General features: G+C 33.7%; 1 protein-coding gene across 1 annotated transcript in view; it reads left to right on the top strand.

The window, feature by feature from the left end:
- The first annotated feature begins 5,558 nt into the window (after positions 1–5,558).
- The window catches only part of LOC109099263 (gamma-aminobutyric acid type B receptor subunit 1-like), a 30,511-nt gene continuing 21,133 nt past the window's right edge, over positions 5,559–14,936 (top strand). Inside the window, exons 1-8 of the mRNA XM_042771468.1 lie at positions 5,559–5,732; positions 7,780–7,950; positions 9,740–9,841; positions 11,141–11,206; positions 11,397–11,588; positions 11,839–12,084; positions 12,829–12,892; positions 13,805–13,882. Of these exons, the coding sequence (XP_042627402.1) occupies positions 5,574–5,732; positions 7,780–7,950; positions 9,740–9,841; positions 11,141–11,206; positions 11,397–11,588; positions 11,839–12,084; positions 12,829–12,892; positions 13,805–13,882 (1,078 nt within the window). The 5' untranslated portion in view covers positions 5,559–5,573. The remainder of the gene's footprint in view (positions 5,733–7,779; positions 7,951–9,739; positions 9,842–11,140; positions 11,207–11,396; positions 11,589–11,838; positions 12,085–12,828; positions 12,893–13,804; positions 13,883–14,936) is intronic.

Raw genomic sequence — 14,936 nt, 5'->3', positions numbered from 1 at the left:
CCTTTTACGACCCCTAAGAGCTGGCAAAGGGCCCGACTGACATCAGGGTATGAAAAGGGAAATGCTGTTTGTAACCTAAATCCCCAAAGAGCTCCGTCCCCGTAATTTTTATTTGCCCTTTTAAATGTTCAACACTGCGGTTTTTTTTCGCGTTCCGTCAAAGGTTCTGTTTTTTAAAATTGACCTCTCACTGCGGACACTTTCAGCTTCGGACACCCCAACCAAATTTAAAACAAAAACGCAAAATATTGAAATTTGGGTATTGTGGCATACACGGAGAGGTCAGGACCTTGGGAAGGGGTTTTGGGGAAACTTACTCTCCTTTACGCAAAATGCTTATCTTTTCCCCCCCTGGCCGTTTTCGGTTTGGGAGGGGAAAAAAACTGGACATCCGGGGCTCTGTTTCCCATGAGTGGGGAAAGGGGCCCCGGGGGTCAAGCGGGTCCCCCGCCCGCCCCCGATGGGGTTTTGACCGTGAACAAAACCCGGCCCGCCTTCTGCCCGGAAATAAAGAGCTGGACTCTTCATTCGACAGTATGTTTAAGCACTTAACTTTTTACATATACAGTGTTCAAATACATTTAAAGGGTTTTTTATATAAATTATTTTCCACTCACGATTGAGATGAATTGTAACACTAATCTGTAATGTGTGAAGATAATCATCGTGGACCCAGTTAGTTTGTTACACTGTGATTTTTTATTTGAATGTGATTCTTGTTTTGAATGTATTTCTAAATCTTAGGTACTAATATTTAGGATACAATGGGTGTATTAGGGATATTTCTTCTGATCCCAAAATATGTTATGTTAAATATATATATATATATATATATATATATATATATATATATATATATATAAATATATATATATATATATTTATTGAGTTATACAATTTGTGTGGAAAGGAGAAAACTAAAGGGCCTTTATTGTTTGGTCAAGTTTGAAAGTCCATAAATGTTTCTTGAAATATGGATTCAATTTGGATTTAAAAATGACAATTTTATTTTTTATTTAAATAAAAAATAATTTTTAATTACTCATGATTATTGTATTAAAAGTCTTTTCTTTACAAAATGTCTTGCATAACAATTTGCCAATGCACTTGGATTAGAGATCATATTAGCACATGAATGCTTAATTATCATCATCATCAACATTTATTGGCCAGGTATGCATAACATACAATGAATTTTCTGCTGGTATGAGGCGTCCCACTTAGCACACACACACACACACACACACACACACACACACACACACACACACACACACACACACAAAACAAAAAAACTGGTAAAAAGCTAAATACAAGAGCGTACAAAGTAAGTTACTGAATATACTTGCTGAAATATTTTAGTGTATTTCATACCATAATTAGATAAATTCCTTACTCTATATATCTTTTAATCTCCTAATGAGTTGTGATACCAAAATGCGTTTTGTTAAAAAAATGAAAATAAAAAATGATATTGATTGACTTACACAATTTGTGTGGAAAAGAGAAAATTACATATAAAGGGCCTTTGTAAATATGGAATATTTTGGGGTCAAATATTTATTTATTTTTCAATTTTAAAATGAAGTAATGATTGTAGTAAAACTATTCTGTGTAAAAGAAAAAAAAAATAGGACAAAAGGGTTTAATTGTTCTTTTCCTTTTCACAAAAATTATTAGGTGAATTTTGGTTTTTGGTTTTCATTTTATATTTAATAGTTAGTAGTTTAGTTCTTAAGTGAATTTTGAATTTGAAATGGGAAAAGGAATTTGTAATTTATAATAGAGTAGTGTTTAATGTTCTGCAATAATCTTGATTTAATTCACCTTAATTCATGATTTAATGAAAATGCTATGTATAATTCCAGTTGTCATTAACTGCTTTCTAGAAATGGCGCCATTCCACCCATGCCTCAAGTCTCTTTTAATTTAGCATTAATCTTAATAAAAATCTAAGGCTTATTGCAGGTGCACAAGTTGAAGAATGCAATATCAGAACGGCCAAGTGTGACATTGTATAAATGTCATGTGTTAGTAAGAGATGGAAGAGCAGGTGTGAAGTGCTCAGACTCGTTGACATTTAAGCCGACAGATATTTTGAGCATTTCCTCTTGATTGGGGAGCACTTCATACCTGGATGAGATTCTTATCAAAATTGCTTTCGGGTGTCAGAAATGTAATTACAAAGGGAGAAAATCAAATTTGATGTGGGTTTTGCATTTAATTATGATTCAAAGTATCTCAGGCATGTTTGTGGCATTCTTTTAATCTTTCTCAAATAGCCAATTATCACGGAGAGCAATGTTTGCATAGAAACAAAGTTACCTCAAAATTCCAATTTCATTTGACATTTGATAAATATTTATTTCATAAATGAGTGTTATTATAACCCCTGCCTGGCTCTGACAGCCGAACACAGATCTTCCAAGGATTTTAATTTTTTCTTCCTTTTTGATGTCAAATTTAAAATTTAAAACACTTTGGACATTTGTTTTTATAGTAAACCAAGACTAAATAGATTTGTACTTTTTATGGGGAAAAAAAAATTGAGGGCTGCTTGTCCATGCAAATCTTGCTGACATGATGCTGTGGTATTTGGTAGTTGCTAGGGTGTTGTGACTGGTTGCTAGGGTCAAAATAACCCACGCTAAGTTTCTGTGATATTCTAAATATGGCTTGGGTCCTTTCTTTAGTGTAAGCCTATGGCCCCCCCCCCCACACACACACACTTTATCATCTGCCAGCCAAAATTTGTAATATCAAAGCTTTATTTAATAAGCCGTATGATTTGAGGCATCATTTACTGGATATACAAACAGCTGTAATACAAACATCATGTAATTACAGAACACATTTAATATTTAACTTCTTTAAAATATGAGAAGAGCATACCAGTATTAATTACCGTTGTCAATAATCAAAAGACCTGTAAGTTTTATTTTATCAGTCAGATACATAATGGAAATTATTAGCAATAAAGAAGGAATGGGATCAGACCACATTAAATTTGAACTGAGAAAAGAAGCAGGATACAGAATTGAAGTAGAATTATTATTATATATTTATTTATATATAGATTTAAAATATATATTGTGAGATATAATTAAAAAAAACAAACATTAAATTTAGTTAGCTGAACTTCTTTTGACTCGCTTGTATTGGACTTAAGTGAAATTTTATATGAAATTTCATAATTTTATTGTATTTGAAATGTAAGTGTATTGCTGTATGTACTGACAAGCATTTATGGTAAACTAAATAATACAGCATTAGCATGTCCCTCTATGTTAGAATGATACAAAATTGCACATTTCATAATAAAAATGAATAAAACACATCTGACTTTTGGTTAATGCTATGATAGTGGTCAAAAATGGAAATCTCAAAGACAAGGTCATGGGCATTGATGCCAGAAGTTGTGGTCCATCTTATGTGTGTGTGTGTGTTCTTTAGAGCAGATATTTACAGGAACCCCCTTGCACAGATACACTCTCCCTCTCCAGACAGTTGCCATGGTTATATCAAAGCTCAGCCGCAAACTTTGATCAATTATTAACCATGATAGAGCGAGACCAAGGTAGAGAGAGAGAGAGAGAGAAAGAGAGAGAGACCGATGCCCTGATGAGACACTTGTGTTTCCCTGTTTTAATTGGCATCTGTTGTATCCAGATTGTAACGAGAATGATTTCCATATCCAAATGCATGCTTTATTCATTCTCATCTGGGTTCAGGGATGCAAAATCGCAGCTTAGAAATAACAAACCAACACTTGCAAGTTAATGTGAGGTAGAACAGCAGATAAAGACTCATTCATGGTCTGAGTCATGGGAAGACGTGTTTTGATTCATTGGGATGAGACAGTTAGCATTTTAATCTGTATAGTAAACAATGTTGAAGCTACAGATCTGGCTAGCTTAAATCTATGGAAGTATTATTAAAATAAATTGGAATTTCATATTTCACTAGTTTTTATCTAGAATAGCAAAGTTTGTCAATTTGAAATGGCTTGACAAAGCCTTGTTTGATTGTATAAAAATTTTTTAGATACACTTTAGCGGAGTACTTAATATGCAAATAATATACTTTCAAATAAATATATTTAATAATATATTATTATATCATATATATATAATCATATATTTAATAATATATAACTGAATGTAATGTTTTCAGGCATTAAATTCCAGGGTAATTGCAATGAAATAAAAAAGTATAGTTTTAATTAATATTAGAAACAATTAGTGTAACTTCTTTTGACCCACTTAAGTCGGACTTAAGTTTTTAAGTCTTTATATGTAATTTCATAATTCTGTTATATTTGAAATATGGTTAAAGTGTATTGCAGAATGTACCGACAAGCATTTATAATAAAATAAAATATATATAAATGTAATTTCCACTGGAACTTGTATGTCATATATAAATATATTTATAATTGCACATTTGTAGTGATGATTTTGCAGTTTAGTACATTTAAAATATATTAACATTTCCTTAACATACATTAACATGTATGTTCATCAACACCATCAAAATAAGTGTACTTTTTTAAAGTACAACAAAGATTATTATTATTATATTATAACATAGTTTAAAATGTACTATAAAGGGATAGTTCACCCAAAAATGAAGATTCTGTCATCATTCGCTCATCCTCCACTTGTTCCAAAGTGTTTCCTTCTTCTGTTGGACACAAAAGAAGATATTTTGGAGAATGTTGGAAACCAAACAGTTGACCGTAGCTGTTAACTTCCATAGTATGGAAAAAATAATAATAATATGGAAGTCAATGGCTACCATCAAAGCAAACTTAAGTGTGAAACGGTAATAAGAAAAAAAACCTCTCTTTAGGTAAATGTCAGTGGCCTTTTATTACATTAATATTATATTATATTATATTATATTATCTGCAAGTACAGTTTTTAATTATACTTTAATTAAAAAGTCAAAGTTCACTACAAATGCACATACAATACAGTTAAGTGCGCTTTATTTTCACAGAGTAGATAGAGAATAGATACAGTAGTTTCCTGTGAATCATAGCCAAATAAATTCAAATTCTAAAACTTGTGAACTGAAACAGACCCAGATCTTTAAATCTAAATTTTAGCCCATCCGTGTACTGTTATGTCGGACCCAACAAAAACAAAATCGTCTTTGTGTCCAACAGCAGTGAGAAAAGAAGCCTTTCTGACTGTCATTGTTTTTGAGACCAGCACTGTCATTTAATTCTAACTTTAACAAAAATAAAAGCATGCATGTCTCTCCTAATTAAGTGTTTCTGCTGATCGTTACCAAGGGCACCATTTTAGTGTGACTGCATCTGTGGCATGCGAGCAGTCACCCCCTCATTGTGAATCACTTCCTGTTGTATTTGTCACATTGAACTGTAGCACGAGAGGTATTTGGTTACAAATTCACTGCAGTTTTTTTTTTCTGAGCCATGAGATACTATGTTTCTGTGCTGATTCCATCGATCCTTTATTGATTATGACATGCTCAGGTGAAGCTTTTACATCCTGCGAGCTTCAGTTAACTTTTTCAAAGGTGGTAGACTAATTTTGACCGTCTTGATGTTCTTTTTCTCTTTTCTTCAGTGTGATCCAGGAGAGGCCACTAAACTGCTGTATGACTTGCTGTACACAGAGCCCATAAAGATCGTCTTGATGCCGGGCTGCAGCTCTGTGTCAACGCTGGTGGCTGAGGCAGCGCGCATGTGGAACCTTATAGTGGTGTGTCTGCTATGAATACATTTCTGTCTGAACTCATTATATCTGTATCGCTGATCGTTGGTTTCTCCATTCACCTGGATTTGACTGTAGAACATTATAGAGTTTCGGATTTGGAAGTTGGTTTGTTGTCATTCCTATGGAAGCTTGTTTCTGCCATGGAATGAAAACATAAAGAACTGCAGCTTTTTATCTCACAATTTTCAATTGCAAACCAGATTTGGAAGATACAAGGAAAGAAGATTTAAATCCACAATTCTGAGAAAAAAAGTCAAATGAAAAAGTGAAATGTCTTGTGATATATACTTGAAATTGTGAGAAGAAATTCAGAATTATGAGTACCTTTTTAATTTTTTATTAAGTGTTGGAGACAGAATTATGAGATATAAACTTAGAATTACGAGAAACAAAGTGAATTGTCACATGTAAACTTTTAAAAGTCAGAATTTTGAGATAAAGTCGCAAATTACCTTTTTACATTTTTTTTTTTTTAAATTCTGTGATGGAAACAGGCTTCCATACATTCCTGATTAAACACTGATTAAAATGGTAAAATGATAAAACAGTTGTTTAACAGCCTTAACTGCAACCAGATTTGAGATTTTAATGCAAAATTGCTACACAAAACAAGCGGCTCTGTGTTTTGGGTCAAGGAACAAAATGAATTTGGACTTGTGATCTTATTAACTTTGTGCAGTTGACACTTGAAAAAACTGACAAATTAAATCTGTCAAAAGAGACTCTCAAGGAAGTCTAAGAAACGAATGAGAAAGTGTGAAAGTGAAAAAGGAATAAAATACACGAGATACCCTTAGCAGTTTGACATAATTAATTTTTCCAATTATTCTCTTTCAATCTTTTGGTATCCGCCGAGGTTAGCAGGAATTTGGAGAGTAATGTTCTCTACACGTCTTATCAGACGAGTTTACTCATGTGAAAAAAGTTTGCTGCATATAATTTAGAAAAAGTTGGAAAAAGTGAGTTTACTTTAAACAAATCAACTCTCCAGGGAAACCTATAAGACTTCAGTTACTTTTTTGACAGATGGGTTTGTATTCTAGTAGATTGCTCATGAAAAATTAATAACTTTATACATGCAAGTGTAGGCAAATCAACTCTTGTGAAAAAGAATAACATTTTAGCGTACTTTTAAAAGAAGTTTGTTACAGAAATAATATACTTTAAAAGAATATACTTAAGTGCAAATTAAATATAATGTTTTCTTTCACTTTAATGCAAGTTAATTGCAATTAAATTAAAATATATTATAGTTTAAATTTTATTAAATGGAATTATCTGAACTTTAGAGTGCATTTTTGATCTTTATACAGTATGTAATACAGCATTTCTCAAGAAAGTTGATATCATGTGTATATTTTAATATATATATATATATATATATATATATATATATAATATATATATATATATATGTTTATATATATATATATATATATAAGAAAAACAAGTGTTACTTTAATGTGTAAAGTTGCAGTTTAGTACATTTAAATTATATTAAATGTAATATGGCGTAACACAGTTAAAATTATAATCAAATACCTCTTTGGTATGTTAGTCAACACATCAAATAAAGTGTACTACTTTAAAGCATGAAAAAATATTATTAAACATGATGGTTTAAAGTTTTACAAAGTGCACTTTGTATTAAAAGTTGTTTAAAGATTTAATACAATTAAGCACATTTCTTTTTCGCATGGGAATGTATTTTATCAGGCAACCTGGTTCATAGCTTTAAATGCAAAGGTTTATTTCTGAAGCAGAAAGTGGTTAGCAAGTATTGGCACGTCAGCATTGGATGTAGAGATACAGATTGGCTTATTTATTCAGGTTTCTGGCTTCACTTCGTTGACGTTTACCCTCCTTCCAGTGTGTGCAGAAATCTGACTCATATTTTTGCACTGCTTTTGCTTTGCGTTTCGTTCTTTTCAGAGGTATCAAATAAGGTCAACCATACAGCTGAGTAAATCTTTCCAGTGTGCTCTCTCTATCCGTCCACCTTTTTAACTACTGTCTCCCTCTCTCTCTGTAGTTTTCATACGGTTCCAGTTCTCCAGCTTTATCCAACCGCCAGCGCTTTCCCACTTTCTTCCGTACGCACCCGTCAGCAACTCTGCATAATCCCACACGTGTGCGCCTCTTCCAGAAGTGGGGATGGACAAAGATTGCCACCATCCAACAGACCACTGAAGTTTTTACCTCAGTCAGTCCTACATCCAAAACTTTGTCTTTTTTATCTTACTCCATATACTCTAGTCATGCTGTGGTTTCCTATTGCTACCAGGTTTTCAAGATTTTGTGTGTGTGTGTTCTGGTGGCAAATAAGATTTTGGTTGATACCTAGTGAAACCACAAAAACAATTGCATCTTACCACTTACACAGAAACTGCAAAAAATCCACATAAATTTACACAGAACACCTATTTGGTGTTTAGTGACTTGATGTGCTCAGAAGAAGGAGGTAAAATAGATAGGGCAGTGTTATTACTAAACACCAAAATATTCATTGACCACTCAAAGAACTAATAATGAGGGGAAAATGTAGTAAAATCCATCCAGCTATGTGCTCTTCTTGGCTATATGTGTAGCACCTACAGCTCTGCATGTCTTATTATTAAAAAAAGATCTTCACAGTTTTTACGGCACATACAATACAGTACAGGCTTTTGCAAAGCCTTTGCATCTCACATGCAAAGATGCCATAAACACACAGCAAAAAAAGGCATAAAAATTGTAAAGGTCACTAATAGGGTGGAAATGGAAAATGGTCATAAAAACTAAATTATGACTGTGTTTGTGCAAAAAATCTTTGATGAACGCTATAAGTGGACTTCAGGGGGAAATTAAATGTAAAAAAAATTATGCGACCCCTTTAAAGGAAGTCATTTACAAGAAAAGTGGTTTCCTGTGTGTCTTAAAATTGTTGGCGAGTTTAACTGCCCCTTTACTCTAAGGTTAATACCTCAGAGTGAATGGCAAAGACCGTGGTTGATTATTCACTCCTTAAGTGATGAAAGACTTTTAAAGTCATTTTTCTTCATGTTGGCTGCTAGGAATATTGACCAAGTCATAAATCTCTCATGCATCGATTTAATATTGAGCTAGTGTAATTCCACTATAGGCTAATGATCCCCCTCCATCTCTTCACCAGCTAATCTCTTTTTGTCATTTACTTTCATCCCAGTCCTTCTCTCCTGTTCACATCCTCTTTCTTTTTCCATATTCCTCCATTCATTTTTGTCAGGTGTCTCATTGGCACCTTTTCAAAAATACGCTGCCTCATTGCCTTCTATGAAACTTCATACACAGGCATCATAAATCAGTCATGTAATAAAATGAAATTTTATAAGTATATCTATTCATTTGTTTTATGTGAAATTTTATTTAAAAAAGTATATTATGTTTTAACACACATACACACATATATTTTTTTTTATATATTTTAATGTAACTGTTTTTAAACTGAAATAAAATAAATTTAATAAAAAAAAAATGTTTTTAATGTATTTGGTGTAAGTTTCAGTTTTAGTTAATGATAATAATAACCCTGATCTTGATATTATAGTTAACAACTTTTTTTAATGATACTTTATGATACTATTATATATTAAATGAATTATGAGTATTTCTTTATTATTTATATATTATAAAAAGTATAACTATTTTTGGATGATAATTTTGTTTCCGGAGTGCACTTATATCGCCTTACAATGGTCACTTAGTTTTGGAACGGGGGTCATATCACCATCTTTTTTCCATCTACCTTTTTTTCTGGACTGTTTTCTTTTTTCTATTTCCTTTGCATTGTCATTATTTTTTACTTTGGTCTGCTGCGCTTTGACCATTCATCTCATGGCCTCCTTTTGTTCTTCTCTTTCATTCGCTCCTTGATCTTTTCATGTGCGCTCTTCCTGTCTTTCCTTTGCTCTCCACAATCATCACTCCTGTCCTGTCAGTCCTGCTGTCTCACCGCTCTCTCTTTCTCTCTCCAGACTTTGGATGATCTGGAGGAGCGTGTGAAGGAGGCCGGCATCGAGATAAGCGTTAGACAGAGCTTCCTCACGGATCCCGCAGTGGCTGTCAAAAACCTGAAGGTGCTTTGATGAAAAATTCACCAGCCGCTCACTTCCTCTCCTCAGCCTGTGTCGGGTAGCTAGCAGGCAGAGCGCATGAAAATCTTATGTGAAATAAATCAACACTCAGAAAAATCGGTCCCCTCTGTCAGATCAAGTGACGGTTTGGATACTATCTCGGTTGCTACTGACAGCTATTATTGAATAGTTAGACAGCATTTTTTATTGCAAAATTATATTGCATGAAGATCTCATGAGACTGTCTTTTTAAATGGTTGGCCTAAAATATTTTGGCATATGCCTAGTCTTATATAATTCAGCCTTAAATGCCTTAAATGTTGTCATGTGCGTGATTTTTTTTTTCAATGCTACAATACATTTTCCTTTCCCATCTTATTATGCAGAGACAACTCTAAGGAATCCTTGAAAATGTTTAGGAAAGCTTTTTGAAAATGGTCATTATTTTTGCAATTCCGTTTGGTTCTGCTCATGTTGCAGAAATTACACACTTCACCTTTAAAGCATGTCACAAACAGAGTAATTAAAGCAATAAGTCACAAGAAGTGTTCTTACAAATGGTTAAATCACTGAAACCCACATACTCAAGTGGCTTATTGCTTTTATATACAGTAGTAATGTTCAATAGAGAGTCATATTTATAATAAATAATTATCAGAATAAAAAATGATCCGAGCAAGTAATGTAGTTCATTATCTGTAGGCTGTTTGGGGTAACCAATACACAAAGCAGCATTTAATGCAGCTGATTAAATCATAATTTATACAGTTATAATATAATTCTAATAAATATTATTTTAATATAATTAATGTTATATAGTAATTATTAATTTAATATGTATATTTAATAATTTCACATTTAATCTTATCGAAAGCATAGAATTTATTTTATTTAGAACTATGTGTTTCATAATTTGTATTATTATACATTTAAAATAAATCAACAAATCGTGGTAAAGTCAATATAAGAAATAAATAATTTGTTGTCTCTAGCTGTGTTTCCATTCATGCTGCAAATTTAATCTATGCAAAAATATCAGGTTATTGTGCAAACAATGCATGCATAAAGCCTTGCGTCTTCAAGAGAACAAAATCGTCACTTCCAGGGCAAATGGTGAAAAAAAAGAAAGAAATGGTGATAGATTCTCAAATATCTTTTATGCTGTTCACATTCACATATTTTTATGCTAATTTTGGGATTGTGCATAAAACACTGAATGTAAATCAGGCCTAGTGATACTTTAGTACGTCACATTGTGTGATGTCTCTGTGTCTTGTTTTCTTTTCTCTAATACGTCTCCAGCGTCAAGATGCAAGAATCATAGTCGGCCTCTTTTACGAGACTGAAGCCAGAAAGGTGTTTTGTGAGGCAAGTGACAATTACCATTCTTTTTACAAGTACATCTGAGCTGTCATTTTATTTATATCAATTCCACACTATTCAGTTCGATGTTTTTACTCAGCTTGAGTTAACTCACTGAGGCTTAACAGAGATTAAAATATTGAATAAGATTATTGCTTAAGCACAAACCTTTAAAACATGGTTTCATCTTTGGCAGGTCTTCAAAGAGAAACTCTATGGTAAGAAGTATGTTTGGTTCCTCATCGGCTGGTACGCAGACAACTGGTTTAAGATCAAAGATCCAGCCATCAATTGCACAGTGGAGAACATGACGGAAGCCGTGGAAGGGCACGTCACCACTGAAATCGTAATGCTAAACCCGGAGACCGTCCGCGGTGCCTCCAACCTGGTGAGTGGATCTTAAAGGGATAGTTCACCCAAAAATGCCATGTGGAGTATTTTTTTATGATGGATTTATGCACTCTATTTTGCTTCAAAACCTTGACCACTATACACTTCCATTATAAAGCTTGGAACAGCCAGGACATTCTTTAATATATCTCCAATTGTATTTGTCTGAAAAAAGAAAGTCATATGCACCTAGTCATTTCATAAAAATGTCATGATGGGATCATAAATCCTTCAAAAACCCTCCACAGACCTCTCAAGAGTTTCTGGCCCAGCTGATGTCACGTCTCGGGGGGAAGAACCCAGAAGAAACGGGTGGATTTCAGGAAGCTCCGCTGGCGTATGATGCTGTATGGGCTCTTGCACTGGCCCTCAATAAAACAGTGGCCCCCCTGAGGGCCAAAGGCTGGACATTGGAGGACTTTAACTACAACAACAAGGAAATCACTGCTGAGATTTACCGAGCCCTCAACACCAGCTCGTTTGAAGGAGTGTCTGTGAGTTGATGAAAAATAGCTGTCAAAAAACATTGAGATAAAATACTCCAGAAGATAGTTTCTTAGACGTGTCAGAGAGTCTGTTAAAGGTGCTGTATATAGGATTGACACCGAGTGTTGAAGTAGGTATTGCAGTCCAAATTCAAAATATCGGAGAGGGTTTTTTTCACCCGGCTGCTCCTCATCAGACTTGACAGGTTGCCAGATTGATGCCAGATTGTTTGTGATGACACAAACAAGAACGAGCGCACCTGACGATGAATGAAATGAAATACACTGTGTTTTCCGCCAACTGGCAACCTGGGGTGATGACATAAAATTGGGTAAACTGGCAGTGGGCGGGTTTCACAAACCAAAACAGAGAACGACACTCCATCCCAGAACACACATTTTCAAAGGAGAATAACTGACTGTAGCATTGTTTTTCAGATAAACAAATATGTTAACTTATGAAACTTGTTTATTTTTTTTATGTATATGTATTATTGTTATTTTTTTTTTTTAGTTTTGTCTAGATTTTAAATATTGCATATTTAATTTTTAAATATTATAATTATCAGTTTAAGATCATTTTTATGATAACAATGAATCTTGAGTTCAAACTGATTATAGGATGATTCAGCCTTTATTTTCCCTTGATTTTTACCTTTTATATTTCTGAGTCACAAATGGATTTCTTAAATGATGATTTTGTAATGGTGTAACATCTTTAACTGTTTCTGTTTATTCATTTGTGTCTTGTAGGGTCATGTCGTGTTTGATGCTCAAGGTTCACGTATGGCTTGGACTCTCATTGAGCAACTGCAAGGTACAAACAAAACTGAAAAACCGATGTAGAATATAATGATAATACCAGTATTGCACTTAAATGCATTTTAAATGTTCACATCCTACATTTTTGTGGTATTGTATATTTGTCTGTTCTGTTGACTGTTCATGTAAATGACGCACACAAAAAAGACAAAAATGTATGGATGTCCACTGTTGGACATAATTAGTAGACAAATTAAACTAGCGAGAGTGTGAAAAGTGTCCTTATTTTAGAAATAACATTTCTAAAAGAAACTTTCTAAAAGTCCACAGGGCCTAAACTGCCTGTAGTTAAAGAAAAGCCCATCTATCCTATTTCCTCCTCATTACTTCTCTGTGTCTGCGGTCGTATTTTAGTGTTAAAGATATCTGAATGTCCCATATTTCTTGTTTAGTTTCAATTAATGGTCTGAACTGGTGAGAGAGTCTAATTTTTGTGTTGTTAAAGTTTGTCTACATAGTACATCAAAGTCTTTGATTTCCAAAGAGCAAAGTTTTTCTAACAATATGTTCCCTTTCAGATTAACTTTGATCGGTCCAGTTGGGCTTTTTTTAATCTTCGACCCATTGATGCAGCTCTAAGTCGACTACTTTTTCAGATTTGTCGAGTCAGGCCTTTTTTGAAGCTTTTATTGCAGTGCTTAGTGCAAGCAAGTTTTCTTAATGTGACCTTTAGTTGACACACTGTTAATTAGATGCTATATTTACACAAGAAAATGTTTAATACAAGCTTTTAAAATATCATTACATTGTTCTTTTTGTTTGTAGTACAAAATTAATTCATGGACAGATGAGGGTCTCTTTGTTTTGGGTTGAGGCTGAAGAAGATGTCAGCATGAGAAGTGGTTTCATATACACTTTTCTTTCAGGCTTTTCATCTTACATTTAACTTCTTGCTTTTTTCCCTCAGGTGGGAGCTACAAGAAGATTGGATACTATGACAGCACAAAAGGCAACCTGTCCTGGTACGGAAACGACAAATGGATCGGTAAGAGAAACCAGCCTTTTTTCTGCTCATTGAGACAGCTCTGTCCATTCCACTCCTGTCACCTTTCACAGCTGCACTCGGCCCGTCGAGATTGAGGCTTACCAGTATTGATTTCTGTTAGCTCAACAAAACCCTGTCGCGCTCTTTAATACATCGCTAACAATTAGCTGTCCTTCCTGCTAGAGGAGACCATACAGGCCCAGGGGAGCGGAGAAGTGGAGCCGTGGCGCTGTTCACGGCTCACTCTGACCTTTGTGCAGCTCTGTGAATTTTCTCGATTGACAAACCAGTATTGATGAAAGAGATGTAAGGCGCAGAGCGGATCAAATGAAAATGTGTGATGATGCTCGCCGATAAATGGGAAAGTACAATGTGTAGGAAAGAGTGTGAAATTGAAAAAGTAATTTAATCTTCTTGTGGAATGGTAAACCAAGGTTTTGTTCAGACAGGCATCAAAAAACCAATTTTTTGACGTTTTCGACTCATTAAGCTGTTTGCAGTCTGGAACAAGGGGTCAAAGTGTGACCATTTTATATATATATATATATATATATATATATATATATATATATATATTTTACATATATACACTACCGGTCAAAAGTTTGGGATCAGTGAGACTTGTAATGTTTTTTAAAGAAGTCTCCTATGCTCATCAAGGCTGCATTTATTTGATCAAAAAATACAGAAAAAAACAGTAAACTAGCAAAATGTTATTACAGTATAAAATAATGGTTTCTATTTTAATATCATTTAAAATATAATTTATTTCTGTGATGCAATGCTGAATTTCCATCAACCATTACTCCAGTATAAAGTGTCACACGATCCTTAAGAAATCATTCTAATATGCTGATTTATTATTAGAATTATCAATGATGTGAAACAGTTATGCTACCAAATATTTTTTGGAAACTGCAATACTTTTTCAGGATTCCTTGATGATGAAGAAAAAGTTAAAAAGAGCAGCATTTATTCAAAATATAAATATTTTCTAACAATATAAATCTTTGCTATCACCTCTTAACAGTTTGACACATCCTTGCTGAATAAA

Source organism: Cyprinus carpio, chromosome A15 (assembly GCF_018340385.1).
Source record: "Cyprinus carpio isolate SPL01 chromosome A15, ASM1834038v1, whole genome shotgun sequence".
NCBI classification, from domain to species: Eukaryota; Metazoa; Chordata; class Actinopteri; order Cypriniformes; family Cyprinidae; genus Cyprinus; species Cyprinus carpio.
The sequence above is the reverse complement of the archived record's forward strand: the minus strand, read 5'-3'. Positions and strand labels throughout refer to the sequence as shown.